Source organism: Labrus bergylta, chromosome 17, assembly GCF_963930695.1.
Source record: "Labrus bergylta chromosome 17, fLabBer1.1, whole genome shotgun sequence".
NCBI lineage: Eukaryota > Metazoa > Chordata > Actinopteri > Labriformes > Labridae > Labrus > Labrus bergylta.
The window spans coordinates 13137875-13151322 of record NC_089211.1 but is presented as its reverse complement, the minus strand read 5'-3'; the positions used below and the strand labels follow the sequence as shown (position 1 = coordinate 13151322).

The 13448-nt window shown below is 38.6% G+C and overlaps 1 protein-coding gene across 2 annotated transcripts; it reads right to left on the bottom strand.

Moving 5' to 3' along the window:
- Positions 1-3781: 3781 nt before the first annotated feature.
- si:ch211-243g18.2 (uncharacterized protein LOC559906 homolog) lies at positions 3782-13128 on the bottom strand. Of its 2 annotated transcripts, none has more exons than XM_020629911.3 (10): positions 13049-13128; positions 11124-11398; positions 10874-10999; positions 10397-10479; positions 9497-9653; positions 8055-8219; positions 7382-7507; positions 6257-6474; positions 5318-5346; positions 3782-4455 (listed from the first exon to the last, which is right to left on the bottom strand). In XM_020629911.3, the coding sequence occupies exons 2-10, from the start codon at positions 11385-11387 to the stop codon at positions 4340-4342; spliced, it is 1284 nt and encodes a 427-aa protein (XP_020485567.2). In that variant the 5' UTR covers positions 11388-11398; positions 13049-13128; the 3' UTR covers positions 3782-4339. The 2 variants fall into 2 exon arrangements, with proteins under 2 accessions (XP_020485567.2, XP_065822015.1); XM_065965943.1 differs by lacking the exon at positions 13049-13128 and adding an exon at positions 12548-12668.
- Between the last annotated feature and the right edge of the window lie 320 nt (positions 13129-13448).

Here is a 13448-nt window from a genome sequence, read left to right as displayed (position 1 = left end):
CCTGTGTACTCTAGCTGCCATCATTGAATTGAACCAAGACACTCCAAGATTCCACAAATCTGCTCGACTGGGAAAGCAAAGCGAGACAAAGCGAGACAAAGCTGAACACAACATTTTTTCATACTGTGTTTCAGATACCCAATGGAAAGCAAAGTGAGACAAAGCGAGACAAAGCTGAACACAACATTTTTTCATACTGTGTTTTCAGATACCCAATGGAAAGCAAAGCGAGACAAAGCAAGACAAAGCTGAACGCAACATTTTTTCATACTGTGTTTCAGATACCCAATGGCCGCTAAATAACTGACAAGCATTATGGGAACTAAACTAGCTCAGAAAATTGTGAAACAAACAGTAAAAATGAAAAGTTTATCAAGAAAGTCACTTAGCTAGTTTATTGTCAAAATTAACTTGACATGCAACAGAAGAATTTCTGAAAAAGGAATATATAAGTATATCTTTTTTTTTTTTTTACAAAGTCATTAAATGTTTCAATTAATTTCATGCCAAACCAAGACAGATGTATTCTTTCTTGTGTTGTTGAAAATGACACAATGGGGTTTCTCAGGTTACTAAATGGAATGCAGCGTTTTCTCCTAAAAGTCATGCAGCTCTTTTAGGGATAATCTTCCTAAACCTGTCGCTCAGTGAACAAAATAACTGCAAGAAACTGATCACATACAGTGGGCCCGCTCTCTGAGCTACACAAGCTTCATTAAACTCCATGTAAGTGAGATGATTCAACCAGTTATCGGTGCTTTAGGGATGAGTGTCTGTATCTTGTACTGTAATTTAGAGCAGATTGATTATCAACTTTCAACAAAAATATGTCATCTGAAATTGTAAAATCAATCTTAGACCCCCCCCCACACACACACACACACACACACAAACGTACAAGCACACAAGCACGCACACACTAGATCTTGTTTCCAGACATTTGACAGGCTTGACGTGAGCTTTAAACGGAAAGTTCTGTTTATAAAAAAAATCAGGTTAGGGTAAGAATAAGTGTACTATGTGTCTGACCTACGACCCTACAAATCACAAAACATCCATGTCAAGGTGAAGGGGTGAAAATGTTCTAAATTATAGTGTGAACCCAAACTGAAATGTTTTATAGTATTTAAGGACTTCTTTAGTTGGTGTGTGTGTGTGTGAATGTCTTGTAACATCATCTGCAGTGCGAGTATTCAAGGCTGCTTCTCTAAACAGCACCATGCAACGCCATGCCACGCTATACTTTACGTACTGTCCCTTTAACAGCACTAAATGTATGAGCTTTTTTGGAAGGTTAATAGCTCATTAATTTTTATAGCAGAAATATTTTCCGCTTGAGGGAAACAGTTCCTTCACAGAAGGTACAGAGGGCGTGCTTACAGTATTTCACTAAATAGACACCTTTACATTATGTCATGGGCACCTGGATTGTAAATGTAGCAGGCAATAAAATAATAAATGCTGCTGAGGTTTAATGACTGTTATTATGATCACAGGGCACCAGAGTGAGACATCTCTGCCAGCCTTCTGTCTGTCCAAATATTTACTTGCCTATACAGTGTTGACTACCTGTCTCTCTGCTCCTCCTGACTCATTTGACTGTCTGTCTCGGTTTTTATGACTCTTTCAAGTCGCCGAAGTGCGAATCTGTCAGGGGTCTTGACAAATCTAGCTAACAGCTCTGTAAACAAACTCTGCCTGGGGGAGGGGCAGCTCAGGAGGATAACCTGAGGCTCGAGTCAGCAGTTTTTTTTCACTGCTCACATTCAGCTTCTCTGCACTGAACAAGGACATGAACATTTACTTTGTTTGTTTTTTCATTAGTTTTAATGTAAAGAATTGTAAAATTCCAATTTGACTTTGGTTTTTTAAAGAGCCCATATTATGCCCTTTTTGGGGTTCGTATATTTAATCTATGTACCTACTTTTGTACGTTCACAATAGCTAAAGTCCAAAAAAAGTGTCTGTTTTCATGTACTGCTCCTCCTTGCTCCCTCTCCGCTCTGAGTCCGTCAGCTACGCTCTGCTGAGCCCACACTGTTAGACCCCACGTGGGCCAAGTCTGCTCTGATTGGTCTGCCGATCCGCTCTGTCGTTATTGGTCAGTTGCTCAGCACGCTTTTCGGAAATTTCAACATGAGCTGCAGGGCTTGCCACAACGAGCCAATGGACTTAGATCAGTGATATCACACTGACAAGACGTCACACTGACAAATTTGTATCGAGGGGGGCTAGAACCGAGCGTTACATGCGGCTAATGCTACAGCTAACAGGAGGAGGTAGGAGAAGGACTTTGAATTTTTGCACATAGATGTGCCTAAACATGCACAGGACACTTGGATAACACACTAAAGAGCATATAAAACCAGAAAAAGCATAATATGGGACCTTTAAAACCACTGCTTCAAAGAGGCCCCTCTCTCACTCAGGTCATCTCTTGATGTATTATTTTTGTGTTCTGATGGACCACTGTTTTCATCACGTTTGCTCAGTAAACAACGACAAGAAACAACAAATAAAAATTGCAAGAACCTGCTTGGCAGCAGAGTTTTGACCCCGATGACCCAGAATTTGCAAATGCAAGTTGTTTTGCTACAATTTCAATTCAATGTGGATGAAAAGATTTTAGTAGAAGAGGAAATTTGTGACACTTCAAAGCCATCAAATGTCTCTTCAATATTGTGTTTTTCTTTCTCACATCAGTACTGATAACATCTAATCATTTCACGCACCTCCTTATTCTTGCCCCATTTTGTTTTCTTTATCTTTTGGATTTTGTAATCATGATCTTTGGAGCGTGTTGACCCCCTTCAGCAGCTCTTGACCTTAAATAACAGGGTTTGCTTGAAGTCACAGTGGGCCTGTTATGTCAAGACAAAGTGTTTAGTTTCAGAGAGTAGGTGCTTATTAAGGGATCAATGGATAAAGAGTCACATTTTTACTCTCAAGTGGAGCAGGGGAAAGAAAAACCTTTAATGTGTCTTTATATGAGTGACTGCACCCTTCTACCTTATGTAACCACCTCAGAGATAAACCTGAGCGTGTAAAAAACTTCACAATCACTCATTCAGGATTATCTGTCTTACATTTAAAAACAAAGACATTAATCCACATCCCATCAGGCAAAACCAACACATTTATTTCCTGTCACTGAATGCTTTATTTTACAACTTTGTCTCATGACAGTGATTTCCCTTTAAAGCTTTATAATAAAAACCTGCAGAATATTTCAGTCTGATAGAGACATGACTTCACTCCTAGCCTTTATAACAGAAGATGTGTCCACCAAGCCATTAGACGGCTTCAAATACTACACACAAAAATATAAAGCAATGGTTTCTAACCATTAATATGATAATTCTATTTAAGGAAATCATTTTGATGTTGCTTAAATTAGCAGTCTTTGATAATTCTGATAATACCTGCTCTCCCTTGGTTCTTGTCGATAACATATACTGTAGTAATTCACCAAATTAACTTGACACTTGCTGTAATGTTACCTCACACATTAAATAACACTTGCAAAGATACAGAGCCAACAATCAAATGCACAAGCAAAGATCAACCATCAGCATTCCTTACGTCACTCTATAAGCTTAAAAAAAACCAACAACAAGAGAAAAGTAAAACTATGTTTAAATCATTTTTCTTGTATATTGCATTTTTATTATGAGCATCTTTCATACTGATGTCATGTCAAACTGATGACACCATGTCTATTGGCATTCTGTTCACTTCAGTGGGCTAAAAACCTGTAAAAATGACAGGTAAAGTCGTGACATGGATTTAAGAAACTTTATTCAGATTAAAAACACAAAAACAGCAAATACAATTATATTCTTGTAAAATGACATAAAGGATGTATCACTAAAGTAAATGAATGTAAACTTACAGTAAGAAATAAATATCCTTTAACGACAGTATTTTTTTAGTTAAGTAGTTGGAAGATGGCTAGTTAGTTGCTTATACACAAACCCACACATACACAAACACACACAACTCTATTGTAAGCATGCTAAGCTATAGTACAGTAGTGGTGGGCAGAAAGTCTGGATGTAACATTTCTCTAATATATCAAATTGTAACTTGTAAGTCAACTGCGGGAAAACATTTTTTCTAAAAACAGAACAGAAAGAACTCATAGCCAAACAATGCCCCCCATTAATCCCCTGTTCAAAATAACAATACAAGAATAAATGACGCTCCAAATAAGCCTCCACAGTTATGTGTAATATTCTGACACTAGTCTTTTTTCAACCCCCCCAACCTGCTGATCCATGTATCATCTGAAGCTACTTTCTGTTTTTTTTTTTCAGCATTCACTTCCTTCTTTGTGTATTTACTTCTTGGTCTCCTCGATCTGCTCCACCTCGCTGGATTCATCCACCACTTTGCCGTTGACCATTGTCTGAGTCACTACCTTCACAATCTTCCTGGTGCGAACATCTGGCTCCTCTGCGCGGAAACAAAGAACGAGATTAGAGGTGTGATTTAATGAGCGATTTTAAAAGATGAATTACTGAGGGAGATGAGAAGGGTTTAATAACAAAAGATGAAATGGGGAGGAAATACACATAGATCAAACAACTTAAAGAAACCAATATTGAAAAAATCCTTTGAGAACAAGTTTATTAGAAAATACATAAAATGAGACGATTATAGGAGAAGGAAAACAAACAAAGCAAAAAGATGGAAGGAAATGAAATATAGTTTAAAGTTTACCATAATTAACTTATTCTAACTAAATTCATGTTCTCAACATTGTCTGGATGAAGGACTTTGTGCACTTCACACTGATAACATCAGGTATGTACAAACTACTTTGACTGATCAACTTCCCTGTGTCACCGAGGACTTCACATTCTGATTCTGTGTTGGGTTTGCTCTTCCAATGTTGCAAGATGAAGTTGATCATCTTCACAACACCTTGCAGTTTGTTAATCCCTCAGCATGAGTCAGTGAGAGTACAGCCGGTTACAACATAAGCATACATGCTTTGACACCCACTTTTGTTACTGTAGGATGTTTGGAATTAGCAGCGTTTGCATTGTTTTTTTAAGGTCGATAACACAGCCATTATGCCCACACCTCATGGGTATGTGTGAAAGGAAAGCCAACATGTTTGCTTCTGTCTGCAACCTCACTATTCACTTCTAGATCCACAAGGTTTGGTTATTCATTATTCCATCTTTTAGTCACCCTTTTCCTGCCTTGGTTTCATCCGCAGGCTGTGTTTAAATACGTTAAAAATGAATTATTAACCTTTTTTTGCTTTATCTATTAAATATAAAAAGAATATAAAAAGTAAAATACTCACTTTTTGGTGGGGGAGCAACTTCCTTGACTCTGAAGGGCAAAAGGAAACCAATGTTAGAATGTTGTTTGACAACAAGATAGATGTATATTTAGCAACTTTTCTTTGCCCAGATTTAGGCGAGAAGATCAACACCATTCTCTACACTCTACAGTTTATATGAGTCTGGAGCCAGTAGCCAGTTAGCCTACTTTAGCTTCAAGACTTGAGAAGGAGGAAAACAGCTTGCCTAACTCGGCAGACACAACAGTGAAACCATAACTCTCCTGGTAACTTCTTTTTTTTTAGCTCCAAACAATGTTTCAGGGATCAATTTTTTTCTTTGAGTAGAGTTTGTGTATTTAGTTCAGAAAATATAGCATAGAATTGTTTCACTTCAACTTTCAAATTTCACTACCAAATCTACATAGTCCACCTTTAATGTCAGAAGCAGTAGGTTTCAAAATTTCAACATATCAATCTGTGTTTTTGAACATAAAAATCATGTGTCTTGTGAGGTAAATGTCTTTTTCAGGATTTCAATATAGGCTAAGGCCATTTTGTTATTGTACAGACCTGCAACTTTAGAACAATAAGTGCCGGTAAGTGTTTTGTTTTTTTGTACATCTTTAGGTTCGGGCAGTGATTAATGAACATTGATTGCACCCACAAAGATCAGTTTACACAAGTAAACCTTCCAGTTGGTCTGTTGGGTTTAATTTAGTTAATAATTCAACTTTGTAGTTTAACTGATGATCACTTGGCTAATTGTTTTTCTTTTTCCAACAGACTTCCGTTTAGGAATGCAAGTCATTCCAACACTTCACAGCAAATACCTCAGTGGATACAGTTTAAAAAGGAAGTAAACAAGTATGGAAATAAACATCATTTTGTGCTTCACCAGACTTGTCGTGTAAACTTTGAATGATTCCGCCATCCCTTTCAGAACTGGTAATAACTCACATTTCCTCTCCCTCCAGCAGACGCCTGTAGGTGGCGATCTCCATCTCCAGGTTCTGCTTGATGCGGAGGAGTTGCTCATAGTCGGTCTTGGTGCGTTGCATGTCCAGCCTGAGCTGGGAGAGGTCATCCTCCATCTGGCTCAAGGTGGTCTGCAGCCGATCCATCTCACCGGAGTATTTCTGACCCGCTTCACCCAGGTTCCCTTCCAGCGCTGCTATCTAAGGAGGGGTAACAAGAAAAGAATATAGAGATCCGACCTTCTTATTCACACAGCTACAGGTTTGATATCGTCATAGTGTGCTTGACCTTGGGTGCAGGAATAACTCTTTTCAAGAAATGTCCCAAAATTAACCATTATTCTGTGATTGCCAGCATTTACCCATCATCACAGTATCTACTGACTGTTGTGTATCCAGTGTAAAGTGAAGGGATGATTCAAGCTTCCTGGTATGAAAAAGTCTGGCTTTTCAACCTCATTGTCTCCTGTGTCTGAAATGTCCCCTAAAACCATTATCAACAAATACCTGTGGACTGATACGGCCTTGCCATCCAAAACAAACAGTCGCTGCTCAGACAGGATTACCCATCTCACCACTGAAACTAACCCCTATACGACTTAGCAACTGAATCCAGGACGTTGTTGAATGGCTGGAGCAGTGTGGAGGAACATGTTTAGTGTCAACACGGGATTAGAAGCAAGAAAAAACAAAACAGTTCTTCCCAGACACTGATGCACAAATTTTCTACTGCACAAATAGAAAATGGGTGTAAGAGTGAATATGAACATCTGTCTGGATTTTCTGTATTGTCATCACTGAAATCCCTTATAAAAGCAGAGCCATGTTCTCTCATGTTACAGGGCCTTGTGAAAAGTTAATAACCATATCTTAAAATCTGTTTTTTAATGTTTGCACAGCCTTCTGTGTCTTAGATTTGTTTGCACAGCTCCAGATGCAGAAATATCACCCGGATAATTATTTATAATCCAAAACACAACCATGTCATGCTCCAACAGCTCTCATTAAATCCACCACATGCATTGCGTTGGACTTTCTATTGTGAACATGTAGCAGCGTGTTTATGGGATCTTTTTTGCTTCACTTGTCAGGTGTAGCAGCAGCTCACCTGTTTGTGCAGACTCTCCAGCTCCACCTCCAGGTTCTGCAGGAAGCGCTGCCTCTCTACCAGATCGCTCTGAGCTCCTCTCAGAGCCTCGTTGTTCTCCTTCACCTCGTTCTGCACCGTCTCCAGCTGCACAGTAACGCAAATATGACATCAAATACACATACTGTACAATATATATATATATATATATATATATTTTGTTTTAATGTCACAAACTCTACTTACTCTCAGAATATCGTATTTTTCTAACTTAAGGTCATTTGACATAAACTCTGATACAACAAGATAAGGATCCCGACAATCTAATTCAATTTACAGGAGATATCATTTGTAAAGGCTTACTCAAACAACAAAAATAAATCTGCAAACATTGTGAAAATGGATGAATTATTTCTGCAATTTTCGATGAAAAAATTGTCTATCATTCCGTAGTTTGAGCTACTTGAATGAAAGGTTTTAGGTTTCTGTCCTTTGAAGTAAAGCCATCTCATCCTCATCCTTTTCAACGAGTAATGGGCTTATGATACACAAACTAAAAATACATGTACTGTAGTTCCAAAAAAATAAATCGCTTATCAACACAATCTTAAATTTGTTTCCTGTTTCGGTGAATTAGAAGGTTTGGAGAAAATAATCGCAGTCATAAAAAGGAAGATGTGGTGTTTTCTCACACCTTCTTGAGGTACCACTGCTCTGCTTGATCCTTGTTCTTCTTGACAATCCCCTCATACTGGGAGCGCAGATCAGACAGGATGGTTCCCAGTTCAGGCCCGCTGGCAGAGTCCACCTCCACATTCACCTCATCCCGAGCAATACGGGACCTCATCTGCTCCAATTCCTGCCAGAGTGGAGAAACAGTAATGTGACATTATTGCTTTTTTACTTTCATTGTTTATAAGCAGACTGCATCATGGGTACATTATAAACCTGACTCTAAACCTTACAGTACCAGGTGTAAATAATTGGTCTATGAGCTTGACACCTGTTTATTAGTTTAGTGAATCCTACACCACAGGCTGGCAGAGAGGATGTGAGGGCACCTTCATAATTTAGCTGTTTTCCATCAATAGTTAATGGAGCAGAGATCAGCTTACCCACACAGGTTACTCTCTATCCATGCCACCTGTGGGTCTCTTCTACTCTCTCTTGTCTGTGACATTGCACCACATGTCATAATTCAATCATTAAATGTGATGCTGTATTATTTGAATGCTCCTAAAACACAGTATTACAGACATGGTTTGATAATAAATTCATTATTTACTCTGTTTTGTGCACGTTGTATCCTTGCTTGGGAAGGGAAGGCTGTGAGAAAGAACTGTGACCTAGTTTCAAAGCTCACCCCCAGAGATGTTACTTTTCTATGTCGGTGTGTGAGAAGTCTATTTTCCTAACAAAAAAGGACTGACATATATAGATAAAGGGGCATTCACAGTCCACAGTGAACTAGTTAAGAAGAAAAACAATCACAACACACACCTTAAAGAATCAATACTTGCAGCCCTATTCAAAAGCCTTCTCTTGGAGGGTCAAATTGTGGCTCTGACCAAAACCAAATCTGGCTTAAACTGTTTTTGCAGCACCGTTCTTTCATAGTGATATATTATCTTAATAAATGTGATGCCATTCACACCTTGTTTTAGTAAGTAGGGAAACAATCCTTTCTTTGGAGAGAGGGGGTAAGTTTATCTTAGTTCCTCATCCTCTTAGAGCAAAGCAGTCCGGGCGCCACTGATCAGCTGATTGGACAAAAAGAGCTGGTTTGGGAAACCAGATCTACCTGCTCCTTTTGTCTGTAGTAACCATAAGACCACCTCTCTCTCTCTTTCACCCGCTCCTTACATGTTCTTTGCTCACCCCTCAAGCTGTTAAAAGCTCCTCTTAAGTCTAGCAAATGAGGTCAGTCTGATATGAAACAGTTTGTTGTTTGTGAGGGCAAGTTGGAGAATAAGAAAGAGGGGCCAAAACGAAAACGAGATGAGAAAAATGTTGAGTAATGGAGAAGCCAAATAACACAGAGTGTTAAAGGACCCCTGCATGCTTTTCTAATATAGAGGGGAAAAAACAAAAGGAAGGGATAAAAAGAGGACAGGTGGTTCAAGTTCACTGACAAACCTCCTCGTGGTTTTTCTTGAGGAAGTAAAGTTCTTCTTTCAAGCTGTCCAGGTCTCCTCTCAGAGAGGCGATGATCTGCTCGTGGTCGGTCTTTGCCTTCTTTAGAGCGACACAGTCTCTCTCCACAGACTGACACATCACCATCTCAGTCTCCCACCTAGAAAAGTCCACGTCAAAGAAACACAGCAGAAAAACAAGAACATCGTTGTGTAGTCACCTCCTTTTTTCAAATCAATAAAAAGTGACCTATAATGTTACACATACAGTACATATTCATTTGAGGTCTGTCTGGAGATTGAAAGTGAACATGTGAATATAAATGCAGAAAAACAACTGCATTGATCTCTCAGTGTAATAAACATAGTGTTCTTAAAAATCTCTATGCACTTTCAAAAACAACAGCAACAAGTAGGAAATCAACTATTGCAGCTGTGAAAATTCTACATCAGTATTATGTTTTATTCTTTTATTTAACAGGGACACATGCAATGAAAATTGCTTCATATTTAAAATACAAAGAAGATGCGAGGCACACAGGTTTCTAACCATGTCTAATTTGCGACCCCTGTCCCTAGCTCAGATTTTAGGATTAAAACAGAATAATTTGACTTAAAGAAATACACAAGAAGTGATACAATACAAATATAGACATTATAAACTCAATATATCTATATAGAATCACCATTAAATATACAAATGGCAAAAGTTAGAGTCAATCCAATAAAACTTATGACATGAAATGTGACAGTGATTAAACATATTATTTGAATGCTACCAAGCTGTGGAGGCAAATTGTCACCACCAACACATGAATCTAACTTCAGAGGACCTAATGAAAATGCATTGATGAAACTTGATGGTTCTTGTTGTCTATATAAGGAATGTGAATAAATCACTCACTTGATTCTGAAGTCATCAGCGGCCAGTTTAGCGTTATCGATCTCCAACATGAGACGAGCACTTTCCAAGGTCTTCTTCCTCACCTGACAAATATTAACAGGGGGTGGAAAGTGTTAAAACAGAAATGAATGTATCTCACTAAAGTGTATCTTTACTCCTAAATCTATACTTCATAAACACATGTATGTATTGCAGTAACAGTGAAGGGTATTTTTACAGTAGTTGATTAACTAATGATTACAACAGAAATAGACCGAGAAGTCCATAGATGTTATTAAACTGTAACTGTTTAAAAAAACAGCAATCATTAACTCCACCCAGGCTCGGTTTGGCACAAGTTGACTCGGAGATTAGTTGCAGGCGCCTCTATAATCCAAACATTTGCATGAATGTCTTGTCTATGTAAAATAACTTAAGTCATCATCACCTTGACCTTTGCCCATGAACACACATAGAGCTGTCTATTGAACTGTCTACCTCTTGCTCAACAGCATGAGCTTGGGCCATCATGGAGTCAAGGTCGTGACCTTTAGGAATGCGGTCGATCATCAGCTGCTTGATCTTCATCTCCAGGTCTGCATTGGAGCGCTCCAGTGAACGCACCTGAAAGGAAGTGAAAAAAAAAGAAAAATTAAACGATGAAAGTGTAGCTTGCTTATCATCCTATCATCTCCTTTTCTTTTCCAATCAGGCTGCTGGCCGATGACCAATAGCTTGACAGTCACACCTTGTCCAGGTAGTTCGCCAGGCGGCTGTTGAGGCTCTGCATGGCTTCCTTCTCATTAGCGCTGTTGCCGTGGAGACCGTTGAGCTGCAGGCTGGTCGGTCCGTTGAGGTCCTGGCTGATGGAGGCTGAGCGACTAAGCGGGCTGGCTGCGGCGAAAGAGACAGAGGCTCTGGAGCGAGCACGGCCGGTGTCCATGAGAGAACGACTGGAGAAGGAAGGTTGACGGCTCATGGAGAAACTCCTCACTGACATGCTGGAGGCCATGATGGACGACTCTAAAGAGAAACAAAGAGCAACACGCAGAAATTAGACCATGTTTGTTGATGAACTTGTACAGACAGAAAGGAAGCACAAAAATCCCATATGTCACACCTATAACAGCTCCTGAGGTGTTATTTCATATTTCATAGAGGAGAGTAAACAGATGTTGAAGTTATAAATAATACAAGAATATTCATAAGGAAAATCTCTAACTTCTTAAAGCCAGACTATTGCAGTCACTTAAAGCTACTGTAACATGAGCTAAAGCTGGAGAAAAGCTCTTGTGTAGCACTCAAGCAAATGTCTTTTATTCTAAGTATTTTGCCAGACTTAAAAGAAAGTATAGGGCCTTATATTCAAGACCACTGACAGCTGCTGAAAATGATAAGAGAAGCCCTTTAAATAGAGGACTTTTTTTTTTGAGAGGTTGGAGCCACTTCAGTCTGTCCATCTCAGCTCAGTTCAAAATTCATCTTCAGCTATAGTCAGTGTAGATTCAAAATGTAAATAAGTTCAGCTCACAGAAGGGATGAACAAGAGGCACTTAAAAGCACCAAGAACACTCTCATGCAGTCTCATACTATGATAATGAGACCCATTTAAATTCAAGGAAAGACTAATGGGGAATTCATAAAGATTGAGAAAAAAGAAAGACATGATCGTGACTCAAAAATGAAAGCCTTCCCCAACCAGAGATCATTTTGAAAGTTTGTAGTTTTTACAGTTTCTATTGCTTGTTGTTTTTCCATTTTTTGTTTTATGAATGCATCAAATGCTACATATTCAGTATCAGATTGAGGATGGAGTTGTGTTTTACAATTAAAAAACAGCTTGTTATCATCAATTTAATGGTGTTTTGGATTTGGAGTTGAGTCTTTGGGTTTAGTCAATTTCATGTGTACTGCTTCATCATTGTTAAATTCCTTCAGAGGTTTAGATGGTTAAATATTATTAAAGTTGTTTCTAGTTCTAATTGAAAATAATAATTTAAAGATGTTTTAATAGTCCCATTAGCCTCATTTGATATTTCACTGCATCTTTGTCCTTGCATGTGTGCTTGCGTGTGTGTGTGTGTGTGTGTGTGTGTGTGTGTGTGTGTGTGTGTGTGTGTGTGTGTGTGTGTGTGTGTGCGTGCGTGTGTGTTGTTTTTTGCGCATGCCTGCCTTTGTGTGTTACCAGTCAAGAGAACCTCTCTGTCTCTGTCACCTGATCCTCGCAACACCGTTCCCACAACACTACAAAGGAGTAAGCAGGAGACAGACAGCTCCTTGTTCAGATGAAAGATACAGCTTTGGGAAAATGATCGGGAAAATATTCTGAGTGAATTCCAGGGACACAAGGAGACACTTTGTTCAGAAGGAAATGGACTGTCATTGCATTTCTTTTTTTCTAAAACCATCTTGTCATTAGCTCACAGATAGCTGTGATGACAACTCGGAACGAAAAAAAAAAAATCTTCTTGGAAACAGTGGTTAAAGAGTTTTCTCAAATTGTACTTTTTATTTTCATTAGTGCTTAAGTTTTTCACAATCTCATCTATCAAAAGATATTAAAGAAAAAGTGATTTTTTTGAAAGACATTTTAAATCTTCAGTAATTATAAATGAATTTTCTTAAAAAATAATAATTCTAAACAATTAAAAAAAAAAAAAACATTGTACTCACCAGGTTTATCTTCAGGTGGAGGATCAGTGATGTACAGAGGAATACAGGAGGCTTTGTGCTGCTGATGCTACAGGTGAGCATATATACAGGTATGCAGGAAGTGGGAGGAGCTAGCTCTGAACAAGAGGTGTGTTCACTACACCTGAAGGTCTTTACAAAGATAGGTGTCCAGTTCTGTAATCAAACTGAAAAAAGACTTTTCAATCCACTTGCTAGCCTTTTATTAATTCATTTTTTTGCTGAGGTACTACATGATTACTTGCCATCTAAATGCACACAAAAGGTCTTTTCAGTTTCATTAACTACGTATGGTTGGCTTGAATTTGAACTGATCATTATTTCTTTTTCAAAACTTTTTCCTTTTGTTTCCACTTACAAAAGACTGCAAGTCTCTCTCCAT

Bases quoted from the DNA above. Each gene is read 5' to 3' on its own strand.
- si:ch211-243g18.2 (XM_020629911.3), bottom strand. From the start codon at position 11,387: ATGGCCTCCAGCATGTCAGTGAGGAGTTTCTCCATGAGCCGTCAACCT. The intron at 11,000-11,123 runs GTGTGACTGTCA...ACTTCCTTTCAG, and splicing joins TGGCGAACTACCTGGACAAG to GTGCGTTCACTGGAGCGCTC. The intron at 4,456-5,317 runs GTGAGTATTTTA...GTTTCCGCGCAG, and splicing joins AGTTGCTCCCCCACCAAAAA to AGGAGCCAGATGTTCGCACC.